The 13,006-nt window shown below is 33.1% G+C and overlaps 2 protein-coding genes across 5 annotated transcripts; one reads left to right on the plus strand and one right to left on the minus strand.

The window, feature by feature from the left end:
- The first annotated feature begins 1,438 nt into the window (after positions 1-1,438).
- Positions 1,439-12,791, plus strand: LOC108852153 (wax ester synthase/diacylglycerol acyltransferase 7-like). Of its 4 annotated transcripts, none has more exons than XM_057006758.1 (9): positions 1,439-1,721; positions 1,929-2,129; positions 2,385-2,445; positions 7,510-7,735; positions 7,837-8,412; positions 11,615-11,740; positions 11,831-12,040; positions 12,112-12,249; positions 12,357-12,791. In XM_057006758.1, the coding sequence occupies exons 4-9, from the start codon at positions 7,556-7,558 to the stop codon at positions 12,576-12,578; spliced, it is 1,452 nt and encodes a 483-aa protein (XP_056862738.1). In that variant the 5' UTR covers positions 1,439-1,721; positions 1,929-2,129; positions 2,385-2,445; positions 7,510-7,555; the 3' UTR covers positions 12,579-12,791. The 4 variants fall into 4 exon arrangements, 3 of the variants coding, with proteins under 3 accessions (XP_056862738.1, XP_056862739.1, XP_018481159.1); XM_057006759.1 differs by having other exon boundaries at positions 1,935-2,129; XM_018625657.2 differs by having other exon boundaries at positions 1,996-2,129.
- On the minus strand, positions 2,387-7,025 carry LOC108850644 (uncharacterized). Its single transcript, XM_057006757.1, has 5 exons — positions 6,596-7,025; positions 5,289-6,148; positions 4,960-5,217; positions 4,574-4,885; positions 2,387-4,503 (listed from the first exon to the last, which is right to left on the minus strand). Exons 2-5 carry the CDS (start codon positions 6,144-6,146, stop codon positions 4,342-4,344), a joined length of 1,590 nt encoding a protein of 529 aa, XP_056862737.1. The 5' UTR covers positions 6,147-6,148; positions 6,596-7,025; the 3' UTR covers positions 2,387-4,341.
- Positions 12,792-13,006: the final 215 nt, after the last annotated feature.

Here is a 13,006-nt window from a genome sequence, read left to right on the forward strand (position 1 = left end):
GTGACGGTCGCTGTTATCCTTGTGACATTGCTGACTTACTACTGGTTATCTTCCGGTTCTGGTTCTACCTTCGCTTCCATGTTCTTTTTGTTTCCATTGAAGCCGATCTCAACATATGATATGTAACGCTCCGACCCGCCCACGGCTAATGGGCCACCCACATCCGCTCTCTCGGCCCATGTGCTCCATCTCATCCGACGGTCGGTCGTTAAATTTTTCAAGGATTGAAATCATTGTTTACTGACCCTGTAATCACCACCAGACCTTTCTCCATGCTTTGGCCTCACTTACATGGTATCGTGAATCACTTCCCGATTGGTCACCCATCCTCCTACTATTCCAGCCCAAGCACGCTTAACTCTGGAGTTCTAAATGGATGTGTGACAGAAAAGATAAGTCAACTTTGGTGACATAAGTAGCCAAATCAATTCTCTTAAACCTTTCTTTATATCACAACTCGGGATGTTACAGATCAATTGGTGGCAGCTTATCCTGTGGGAGAGTTGTTAAAGGGTGAGGTCTTTGGTTCGAGACTCACCAACAACCTAATTATGAAGTTAATGAGAACTCATAATGGAGGGGTTGGTGTCAGTGCCCTACAGGACTGTGAGCCAGGGGTCCGACGGACAGGACGGGTTGTCACATGATATTTCTTTCATCTCCTCTTTGAAGGACACAACGTCTTTTCTTTCTTATATATAAAGATGTTTTGTGTTTCAATCAAGGAAAATTATTTGTTGGGTTGTGGTTGTTTTGATGGAAGTTGTTTGAAGCGAAGAAAATTTAGATTCGGTTTTAATTAGCTTGGTCGCTCTGTACACAGTTTGATTGGTGATGGAGATCGGGCGTTACAACTGAAGTCGTTGTAGATATTGGCGCTTTCAATTCATGATAACATTGACGGCGAGATGTTTTAATTTTCTGTTTCCGTTTCCGGTGATAATCCGATTAGCAGTTCCGGGGATGACGTGCAAGTTTGAAGAAAATTTGCTTCTTTGCAGGGCGTGTGTACCACCTCTGTCAAATGTTCAACACGTAACCTAACCTTGTTTCGCATGGGCCTGTCTTCATTTGGACTCTTTTGTTTGTTTTTATATGATGGTACGGTTATGGGTCTCTCTACTGATACTTGATCTTAACGTTGTTGTGCTAAGAGCATGTTTATTGGTGTCCGATTGGTAACTACGGTTTGAAAGGTGCGGGACAAGCGGTTTAACTGCGACGGTTTTGACAGTTATAAAAATATATAGATATGTGGTATATGTAGAGATTTTTGTTACTGTTAACTGCGGTGTGGGGCGGACGGTCCGTTACCATTCGGAACCTTAATTGAGTTTCTTAGATTAATTATGATTAAAAAGAAAAGAAAAGAAAAAAAAAACACAAGAGGTGTATCTTAATTAGGAGAGCCAAGCAACGTCTCTTAGTGTGCATGTGTCACAAATCAATTGGCTAGAAGAGAGGTGTCTCGTTTCTTCTTTCTTTCTCTCTCTCTCGGTTTCTTTCCGTATCAAGTAGCCACCGGAATTAACTACCGGGAAAATGGATGCCGGTGCTGAAGCTCATGATGGCTATTCTTCGTCGGCGGCAGAGGAATGTGGATCGAATCAAAACAGCGGCGGAAGATTTTGAGAAAACTTGCGACAGTGGAGAAGGATTCGCAGGCAATAGCAGAGAGCTTCTCGTCTCTCTTTCTTTCCCTTCTATCAACTCTCTCTGAGGTTAGAAAACGCTTTTGTTCGTGGAAAGATGAAAACTTTGTTAAGTTTGATGGCATTTAATCTGTTTCTTTCTCAAGATAGTTTATTTGATTGTTATCTTTGTTCTTATGAGACGTTCTTTGATGGTGGTTTAGGCTACACAAATTCTACTACTCGTTTTTACTGTTTTGAAATTTTGTGGGTTTTTTACTCGGTAAATGTGTTCAGAAACAGGAGAGGAAGTCAATATCTGGGAGTTTTAAAGCATAGAATCTGATACCAGGGGTTGTGATAGGTTTCATCATTGGTATGTTGGTGGATTTGTCACAGCAAGTGAAGTTACCAGTGAAAAAGAGCAGACTTTTGTCAAGTAAGATCCATAACCAAAGTTCACTACCAAGCAGTGGCAGTGATAAAGAGCTCAAAATGGTTTGTTTATCCATATTCTAATCTGGTCATAGTCTCTCAGATTTTTTTTTTTTTTGAGTATAGCATCGTAACTCAAGTATGATCTTATACAAAACCTAGTGATATAATATGAGCTGATATATACCTATCAAAGAAATATGCATAATCTATAAAACGATGGTGGAAAGTTTTGAATGTTGTCACGTTTCAACATTAGAAGATACGATCAGAAGTCAGAACATTTGTGAAACTGATTTGGGCTTCTTCTGATCACAGGTTTTAGTAGTTAGGCAAGACTTAAAGATGAGAACATGCAAAATTGCTTCACAGTGTGCACGTAAGTGTTATATAAAATGTGTTTGAAGTTCGTAGGTTGAATGAAATGGTCAAATGTTTCTGGTGTTGATCTTATTCTGTTTTCTCATTGTTTCAAATGTTCTTGTTGATCTTGTTTAGTTTCAATAAAAAATGTTTAATAATTTAATTTTTTTAAGAATCATTAACTTAAGAAACTACCATTGGAGGACTAAAAATAGGTGTTTCTTAACATAAACTCTTAATTCTAATACTAAATATTGACTAAGAACCCTCTTAAGGGTTATTGCAATAAACATGCTCTAAATCTTTTGGTGGTGTTGCTTTGTATATTTGGAACTACCGTTCATGTTTTCAATATATTTCATTTGGGAAAACAAAAAAGTTACTTTTGCAAAATACTTTCCACTCTATTTCTTAATTTCTTTTAAGGGAAGTTTACTAGAAGGAGGCAAATTACTTGAATAATTACTAGAATAAGTCATAAAAGTTTAAAATTACTAAATTATTTTTATGGTCAAAAATGCCCTTTTTTATAGTTGTCATAAAAATCTATATTACAAAATTGCCATTTAAATTTTGAGAAAAATTTCTAACGGCAGATTTATTGAACAAAAAACAAATCTGTCGTAATTTAAATCTGTTAATTAAATCTGCTGTTAAATTTAAATCTGCTGTTTATTTGGTAGCAGACTTTTAAGTGACAACAGATTTATTTGATATGGCTGATTTATCTGTCCGATTTAATGTTGTCAATAGATTTATCGGTTTTAGTCTATCGAATGTAGTGGCAAATTTTTTTAAAGTGGCAGTTTTATATCGTATCAGTTAGATTTTTAAGATCGATTTAAATATAAGGCAGGCCGATTTTTAATGGGTAATAGACATATTTTTTTATGGCAGATATGTTTGTTCGATTTAAATATCTGGTCGACTTTTATTTTCATGTGGTGGCCGATTTTTTAATTTGCCATCTTTGACGGCAGATTTATAAGACAAATTCTAATTACGAGAGTAAGACAAATTTATTGTGGCAGATTTATCCACCCGAAATTGTGGTCAAGTGCCCAAATATTTCGGTTTAGTTTTAATTAAAATCGGTTTAATTTTAATAGAAATCGGTTTAAATTAATTTTAAATTTTGGTTTAAATTAATTTAAACTTCTAGTTTAAGAATCATATTAGACCACGTTTTAGGTTTACGTTCTTCTTTTTGTCGTCGTCTTCTTCTTCCTCTTACCTCTCATTCATAAATTTTGTCTCTACTTTCATGGAGATCTACAACAGTGTCCTTTAATTCACATTGATTGGAGAATAATGGAGCACATGATTCTTGTCTCGGGGAAGTGGAAAGTTGAGAAAACTAAGTGGTTGTTTGAAGTAGATAATGATCGAGGTACCATAATAGTTGCTGCGGATGAGGACACTCGATTTGAGGATTTTTTGAAAATCATATTTGAGGATTATGGAGTTGATTTTGCAGAAAACAACTTGGAACTGAGGTACCTTATTCCGAAGCAGAATCTACACAATCAAAGCATCAACACACCACCTGTGAAAATAGGAAACGATAGACAGTTTCATGCATTCTTGGGTCTTTGCAAACTCGAGAACATTCGGCTATGTGTAGAGTTTAAAGTGAAAAAAAGATTTGGAGAAGGAGCTGGCGAAAATCAGAAACAACCCATGGAAGGAGATGACTGTATGGGTGAAGACGAAGAAGATACAGACGAAGAGGGTGACCGATTCGATTACTGTGATGATTCTGATGGAGCAACAACTGATGACGAAGACTTTACTACATATGGGCTTCCACCAAACCATGTAGAAGAGGTTCATGGATCTTGTAAAAAGATGATTTATGCACGAAAGACTGAAGAAAGGGATTCTCCAATGAGTATGGCCGATTTGCGCTCATTCAATTTTGACGTGGGCCAGAGTTACGATTCGAAACATGCTTTGGAGACACGTCTGAAGATTCCTTCACCGGGATTGTCTTCTTATTCTTCTTCTCCTTTTTAGTGACACGTTGTATTGGCAAACCATCAACAGAACTTTTTTTTGTCTGAACCATCCATGACTGTCAAGTATAAGAAAAAAACAGTAAGTATTTTGTGCATAAAAAATACTAGCTGACAGTGTAAACATACCATTGTGTTGCTACAAGCGTCGTCTTCATCGTGTGCTTTGGAGTTGCCGGCAGCGGATGGAGTTTTTTCATTATCCTTCCCTTTAAGAACCTTTATTTCTTCCTGTAATATGGCCATCTTGTTCTTGAACTCAGTCTCAAATAAACCGATTCTAGCTTCCATCTGAGCTTGTACAGAAGCTTCCAATGTCTTAGAAACCCTTTCAGCTACACTAACATCTATGGTTTCTAGTCTTCCACTCAAGTTGTTAACAGCCTCAAGCAACTTTTGTATTGTGATGTTGATGGTGGGCATATCAGTATGAGATTCTTCCTTCAAAACTCACAAACCAAAACAGTTTAGATAGTAAAACAAAACGAAAATGTTCAATAACACTTGATACATACCATTTCTGGAGCAGTTTCTTTCTCCCTCTTTCGTTTTGTGGAGGGGCTCTCATCCACTCTATCGGGAACACTAGGTGCAGTGACATGAGTTTTTCTCTTCAGGGGCTTGGTAGATGGTACGACATCCCAAAACTTATCGTTTAGATGATCATTGAGGATGTCAACTATCATGTTATCCAAATCCTGATGGGGTTCATCTTCACCCCATTTCGGATATCTATCCTCCATTGCTTTTACAATCATATGCCTTACACGAATCTGCATTGTAAAGTACAACAGATAATAAGTAGAAAAAATAAGACAGAGAATTGAAAAGAAAATAATCACACCTTCTGATATTTTTTCTTTTCTTGTGCACAGAAGTTTGGGAAGTTGATACGCTGACGAGAACCATGCCATGACAGAAGTGGAACCTCAGCTTCCTCTATCCGATTGCCATATAACTCTCCTAGACCTGGCATAGACTCGTATATCCAAATGAGCAAAGCATGAACACAACCATGTAGTGTGTAGCTCTTCCCAACTTCGTATGTCACCATTTTTATGGAATCCACAAGGCTGGTAAATCCTACACGACCCCATGGATAGCGCTGAAAAGCTGCTGGATCCATCACCTTTTTCGCCAAATGCAGAGGTATTCTACTATTGCTTGAAATGCCAAATATCCCAATGGATAGTAGACACAACAAGCCAACCATTACACGCTCCTCTCTAGGCCAGTTTCCGATGACCGAAAAAAGCGCTTGAAGTTCATTCAACTTGGGTCCTTCAGAAATTGGAGCTTTCATCTTCAACCAAAAATCTTCATGAGCCACATCCCACTGTTCTTCAGTGTCATAGGGATCACAATTCAGCCCGATAATATCTCCAAACTCATACAAAGAGAACCTCATTGGCTGGTCTACTATCAAAGACCAAACTTCATGACTGCTCTGAACTGCCAATTGATTCACGAGAAAGTAATGAACATGTTTTGCGGACCAAGTGTAATCCAACTCCTTCAGCTTGATAATCACACCTACAGCTGATTCCCTCAACTCGTCCCAAACGTCTTCGCCGACATTCTCTCTCAGCGTTTGTAAGTTGCCTAGAAAACAACTGTGGTTCATGCTCCTATTTTGATTCGGTGTTTTACCAATCTGGTAAAGCCGCGGAGGATACTTCCTGTTACCCGAAGATGAGGCCATTCCTTTAAAAAAGCAAATAGAACAAACATAAGAAATAGAACAAGAATACACAACATAAATTTTACTAAGTTCGAAAATATTTACTCAATTTGAAAATATTCAGTTTGAAAATAAATCGTGAAGTTATGAACAGAAGGTGACATTATTACTCATTATAATATCTGCACGAACCATAATATCACAGGAAGCAAATAGAACAAACAAAAGAACCATACTAAGTTTGAAAATATTTACTATCGAAGGATAAAGGAAATTGGGGATTTAGGGTTTTCAAAATCAAGCAATTTCAGAAAAGTCTGTCTTTTTTTTTTAACTCACAGGAAAGTTTATCTAAAAACAAACAAAAAAGAAATCAATTTTTCAATTTAGAAATTAGGGTTTCAAATTTTCAATTTGGGATTTAGGGTCAACTTGCAATCAATCCGACCGATATAGTAACAGAGAATTACCTTCGATTTGGGTCTCACTGATCAAGTAACAGAGAATTGATGGCGGATCGAGTTCTTCAACAATCTCCTCCGGCAAGATTGAGTTGTGATGGAAGAGGAAAGAGATGACGCTGATACACAGTGGAAGAGACTGTAATGAAGAATGGAGAAAGAGGTCTCGGAGAAAGATTTGTCGGACCTCCTTTGATGGAGGTTCTCTCACTTCACAAACTAGAGAAGAAGAACCCGTGTTCTGAGTTTTGTCGTAAACTAGAAAAGAACAGAGCTTTTTGTTTTTAATTTTATTTATTTCTTTTGATAAAAATCTATTTTTTTTATTAAATGGGAAATTAAAAGGTAATGGCAAATTTGTGGTTAATGCTTCAAAGGTTGGTTTTTAAGTAAAATACACCATCTCGGATTTCCTTCTAGTAATTACTAAGTTAGTTGAATTATTTGAGTAATTACTAGAATGATGTGCTCTATTCTGAGTAATTTCTCTTCTTTTAATTCTAAGATATTTAGGGGAATGACCGTTGGAGGTGCTCTTAATATGAAACTACCATACACGTGAAAATCTTGACACAAGATTAAAAAAATTTCATATATCAGTTTTATTATTATATTGCTTTAGGTTATAGATCGTAGCGTGACGCAATAATCTACTGTGGCTCATCTCTTGGAAGTACTCTTAATACGAAACTACCATACACGTGAAAGTGTTTTATTAAAAAAACTTGAAAATCTTGACACACAAGATCACAATTTTTTATATATATCAGCTTTATTATTATATATTGTTTTAGGTTATAGATCGTAGCGTGACGCAATAATCTAGTGTGGGTGTGGCATGCTTTTGACGTTGTAAAACAAAATTTATACGACATCTTAAATCAATAATAGGTGTTACAGAAAAAAAAATCTTAAATCAATAGTAGGTATGAGTCACAAATGAGGGGTGAGGATAAGAGTAAATAGACGATGTCGGTGGGGGACGAAGACGGAGAACCGCTCAGCCCAATGGCGCGTGTATTCCAGTCGCCAGGCACCAGCTGCTGCATCATCACCATGATCGGTTGCAAAATCAAGATCAATGCTGACGTCATTCTAAGTGGCTTGAACCATAATGTTTCTAAACATCCTCGTTTCTCAAGCAAATTGGTAACAAATATTCTTTTTTCTGGTAACAAATACTTGTCATACTATATATACAAAAGACGATTAGAATGGATTTGATTTAATAGTGTTTTCAATTTTCACAGTCAGATGATGGTTTGAGTTGGGTTAAGACTAAAGTCAACATAGAGGACCATGTGTTTATAGTAGATATGGACTCGAACGAGATCGGAGAAGATGGAGAAAGTTACGTTGAGGGCTACGTTACACGTCTCACTATGCTTCCTCTTGATAAATCGAAACCTTTATGGGATATTCACATCCTCAACGTCAAAACATCTGATGCAGAGGCTGTCTGTGTGATAAGATCTCACCATTCATTAGGAGATGGATCATCCCTCATGTCTCTCTTAGTCGCATGTACTCAGAAGACATCAAACGGGAACACTGCTTCTACTACCCCTGTTCTTACCAGACGTAAAATTGTGCCGAACGAAAAAACCTCATGGTTCTTAAGGTCGGTACTAGAGGTTTTTTCATCAGTGAGACTGATTTGGAATACTTTCGTGGATATCTTGATGGCCCTTGCGATTGCTTTGTTCTTGAAGGATACGAAGACACATCTAAAAGGCGATATGAGTATCCAGAGTAATCCGAAGAAATTTTGCCACCGAATTGTCTCGTTGGATGACATAAGACTCATCAAAGAAGTTATGAACATGGTAAGTTTTTGAGTTGGCTTTATAAATTATTTAATTAATATACTTTATTATTTTAATATAAATAAAATATTAAACTCATTAAAATGGAAGTGATAATTGAGTAGCTTTTTGTCAACAAACTTCCACTGATGCCAATAAAAGGCATGGTTTAGAGTTGGTACCAAAATTGAGGAGCCTAAAAGGGTTTTAAAGTTTTTGTCTACCTCATTTTTCAAACCCATTTCTTTACCTCAATAATAAGATAGTGTTGAAATAGTTGTGCTTCTCTTTTCAGTTTTCAGGTAGGATAAGCTATAATACTATCTTTAATACATTTTGCTATTTTAAGTATTTTATAATAAAGATGATTTTTGCTATAATGTATATTAGATTTTGAGATGCGCTTTAAAGTGCGGAGTTTAACATTTTGGTTATAATTTTAAGATGGTACGAATATCTAAATACTTTTATTATTATAATGCATTTACCATATAGGTTGTCCTTAATTACTGGTTTTAGTTGATTGACATCACTTCGGATCATTCTTCTTTTCCTTTACGATATACTTATATCATAGTCTGAACTCAATGCTTAATTTTATAAATATTTATTGTGTGTTTATTGTAAAATAACACAAAGAATTTTATAAATACATGATAATTTCTAACAGTAGAAGTTTTCATTTGTATTTGTATTTATTTTATTTATATTTGAATTTTTAAAAAACATGTGTAAATTCTTTATATTTGTTAACAATTTTTTAAAGAAAATGCGGAGATTGTTTATTTTTAAAATTTTGTACCTTAATTTTAGTATAATATGTTTTTAAAAGAAAATATTTAATAGTTAGTTGCAAAAAGGAATTATGTAATAGTTGTTTTATATGTTTTGGAGGACCAATATCACAAACTTTTTTTTTCAAAATTTAAATCGGACATAAAGGAATTTAGTAAACATTTTATATAGAAAAAGATTATTCATCGTATTGATTCAAATATTCATCTAATGATTTCGTAAACTTAGCCACCGAAGTCGAAACTTAGTCTCAAACCATTTACATGTCAAAAAAACAGGAAAGGAAAGAAAAATAGCAAAAGAATAGGGTTTGCAACCACATTGTGGTGATCTAGTGGTCTCCACTAGAGGATAAGTGCCCTGTTGGTCCAGACCAGTTAATAGATTTGGGTTTAACTCTTTATGCTTTCAAAGAAAAAAAGAATAAGGTTTGCATAGTTAAGATTATTGGGCTCTGATAAAGAAAGTAATAATAATATTAAAAAGAAGGGAAATTTCTTAAAATACTATTTTCATAGTACTACTTTACATGTTTACACCAACCACTTTTACCACCAGTTTTAATAAAAGGTTTAGATTTGAAGGTTTATGATTTAGGGTTTAGATTTAATGTTTTAGGGTTTAGGGTATATAGTTTAGGGTTTAGAATTTATAATTGAGGTTTTAGGGTTTATGGTATTGAACTTAGGGTATAGAGTTTAGGATTTAAGGCTTAGAGTTGAATATTTAGGGTTTAGGGTTTAGAGCTGGGGGTTTAGGGTTAAGGATTAATGGTACCATCAAAATGGTATTTTTGAAAATTTCTCTAAAAAAATATGCGATAGTCCTTAGTTGTATCTTCATAGGTTAGATCCGATGGGCTTTTAATATAGTCAAAGGTTTCGGAATGGTTTAAACGAGGGAGAATATCATTGGTTGAGTATGCGAAAAAATAAAAAAAAATCCATATAAGAGAACGACATTTCTTTGTAAGTAACTTCAAAATCTAAAGGCACAATACCAGTAAAAATTATGTTTTAATAATATGTATATTATTAAAACTGAATTGCATTTGAGAATTGTTTAAGTATAAATATAGTAATATAAAAAGAAAACATAATTTTTTTTGGAAACATAAATAACGGTATATTGAAAAAAAAAATTATTAAAACTGAATTACATTTGAGAATTATTTTAAAATATAGATAGGAGTATAAAAAGAATATAATGTTTTTTGGAAACACGGATAACAATATATTAAAAACAATTATAATGGGCTTATGTTATTAAAATTTTGAAAATTCATTATACTATTAGAAACTATCTATATGAACCAGATTTAAAATATAGAAAAATGACATAATCTAATTAGCTCAAACATTTGTTGTCTAAAATAACCACAAAACAAAATTTAAACTTTATATACATATTTCAAATAAAAAAATTTGACTAATATCAAAATTGATTAAAAAAATATACATAAATTCAAAAAATTGATTTTTACTAATATATTTTCGAATAACTGTTATAAAAAATATTTTCAATATATCTATATATATTATTAAAACTGAATTACCTTTGGGAATTATTTGAAAACATGGATAGTAATATTAAAAAGAAATATAATGTTGTTTGGAAACATGAATATCAGTATATTAAAAAAAGTAATGGCTTATGCTATTAAAAAAAATGGAAGTTTATTATATTATGAGAAACTATCTATTTGGCTAGATTTAAAATATAAGAAAACTAGCCCAATCTAATTACTTAAAACATCTTTTGTCTAAATTAATCATAAAATTTTAAACTTTATATACATATTTAAAATCAAAATAATAATTTAAGATTGATTCAAAAATATACATATATTAAAAAAATTATTTTTACTAAAATATTTTCAATAACCGTTATAAAAAATGTTTTCAATATATATAATAAAAAGTCAATACAAAACTCAATTTCAACCACCAATAAAATATGGTTTTTATATTTCACATTAAGTTTTTAAATATAATATATGTGATTATTTATATGATAAAAAGTATAAAATATTATTAATTATATGATTATTTATATGATGGTATGTATAAAATATAATTAATTATATAATGACACATATATGATATATAATAATGACATGAAATATAAATACCAACATATTTTGAAAATACATATGCGCGGACACGCAGATCAAAATATATTAGATTTTTATAATAACATTTCTTTAAATATAAAGTAAAAGTAGTGAGATTTCTTTTTTTTTTTGTAAACTCAGTAGTGAGATTTCTTCCCATAAAAGAAAAGAAATCTACATTTTAAAGAAAAAATAGCAATGGATTAGAATATAATTGACTCTAAATATTATTATAAAATAAAAATGTTATGAGTTAGAGATGCTCTAATAAAAATAAATATAAGGGTTTTCTAATTGTTTTGTGTTTATTTCTAGACTATCAACGATGTTTTGCTTGGAGTTACACAGGCTGCTATTTCACGCTATCTAAATAATATGCCTGGTAATATACGACTTACAGCATGTGTTTTAGTAAACTTAAGGCCAGACACTGGGATTCAGGTTAGAAACCTACACAACTAGAGTTTATTAACCAAATGTTCACATATATAAACCAAATTATTGTGACACAAGGTTAAAACATGTATGTAGCCATTAGCAGATATGACGGCTAAAGACTCGAAATGCAGATGGGGAAACTACTTCAGCTCTATCTATTTCCCTTTATATACCGGCTCAGAAACCAATCCATTGGTGTACCTATCGAAGGCTAAATCCAATATGGATCGAAGCAAGAACTCACTTCTTGCTGCTTTGATATATTCAAGTACAAAATTAGTCTTCAATATTTTTGGAGCAAAGGTATACAAATTGAATTTATCAACTGAGCTCTAAAATGTTAGGAATTTACGTAGACCACTTGTCATTCGTAGGCAGGTGCAATATTAGTCGAACGACTTTTTTTGAACACGACGACAGTCATTTCAAACATGATCGGCCCTATGGATGAAATCAGCTTCCATGGCCACCCCATTGCCTACATTGCTCCAAGTGTCTATGGACACTCTCATGTACGTATACAAGGAGCGGAAAAGTGGAATTTTTATACTTATTAACATCAACTTCAACTTCTCTTTATATTCTCATATACTAATATTCTCTTTTATGTATATTATAGGGATTAACACTACATTTCCTAAGTTATGCGGAAAAAATGGTGATTTCGATAGGGGTTGATTCTACAGCCATACCAAGTCCTCACAAGCTTTGCGATGCAATAGAGGACTCTCTAAAAGACACGAAAGCCGCTCTCTTAGAAAGAGGATCAGTAAAAGCACCTTCATTAAAAGATGTTTATATGAGTCTCCAAAAAAAATTGGGAAGAAAAAAGGAACAATGAGATGAAATTCTAATATAAAGAAACTCATTAAAACCTTATAGAACACTTGAAAATAATAGGCTGGTTCATTTTTATTAGAACTTTTCAGTTATATAATTAAACTGTATTACTTTACTTTTTGTTTGAGAAATTGTATATTTTTATGGATACCTATCCAAACCGTTTTTATGTACACTTCCATGGAAATAATATTTAGTACAAATTTACCTTTAATTTTTTTTTTGTTTTTCTTTTCCTTTCTTCTTTCAGAATATTCCACTCAAATCATGTAAATTAGATATTCCATATACAGATCATCAAATTCAAACGAAAATGCTAAAATTTACAACAAAAATAAAAATGTTAAATTTTAAAACGAAGAGAAGTTAACATAAAGGGTTAATTACAGTGAAACCTCTATAAATTAATAATGTTGGAACTACACCAAA

Source organism: Raphanus sativus, chromosome 4 (assembly GCF_000801105.2).
Source record: "Raphanus sativus cultivar WK10039 chromosome 4, ASM80110v3, whole genome shotgun sequence".
Taxonomy (NCBI): domain Eukaryota; kingdom Viridiplantae; phylum Streptophyta; class Magnoliopsida; order Brassicales; family Brassicaceae; genus Raphanus; species Raphanus sativus.

Coding starts and splice junctions, on each gene's coding strand:
- LOC108852153 (XM_057006758.1), top strand. CDS start 7,556: ATGTCGGTGGGGGACGAAGACGGAGAACCGCTCAGCCCAATGGCGCGT. Junction 8,413..11,614: donor TCAAAGAAGTTATGAACATG/GTAAGTTTTTGA, acceptor GTTTATTTCTAG/ACTATCAACGATGTTTTGCT. Junction 12,250..12,356: donor GTGTCTATGGACACTCTCAT/GTACGTATACAA, acceptor TGTATATTATAG/GGATTAACACTACATTTCCT.
- LOC108850644 (XM_057006757.1), bottom strand. CDS start 6,146: ATGGCCTCATCTTCGGGTAACAGGAAGTATCCTCCGCGGCTTTACCAG. Junction 4,886..4,959: donor AAGAAACTGCTCCAGAAATG/GTATGTATCAAG, acceptor TGAGTTTTGAAG/GAAGAATCTCATACTGATAT. Junction 4,504..4,573: donor ACGCTTGTAGCAACACAATG/GTATGTTTACAC, acceptor TATACTTGACAG/TCATGGATGGTTCAGACAAA.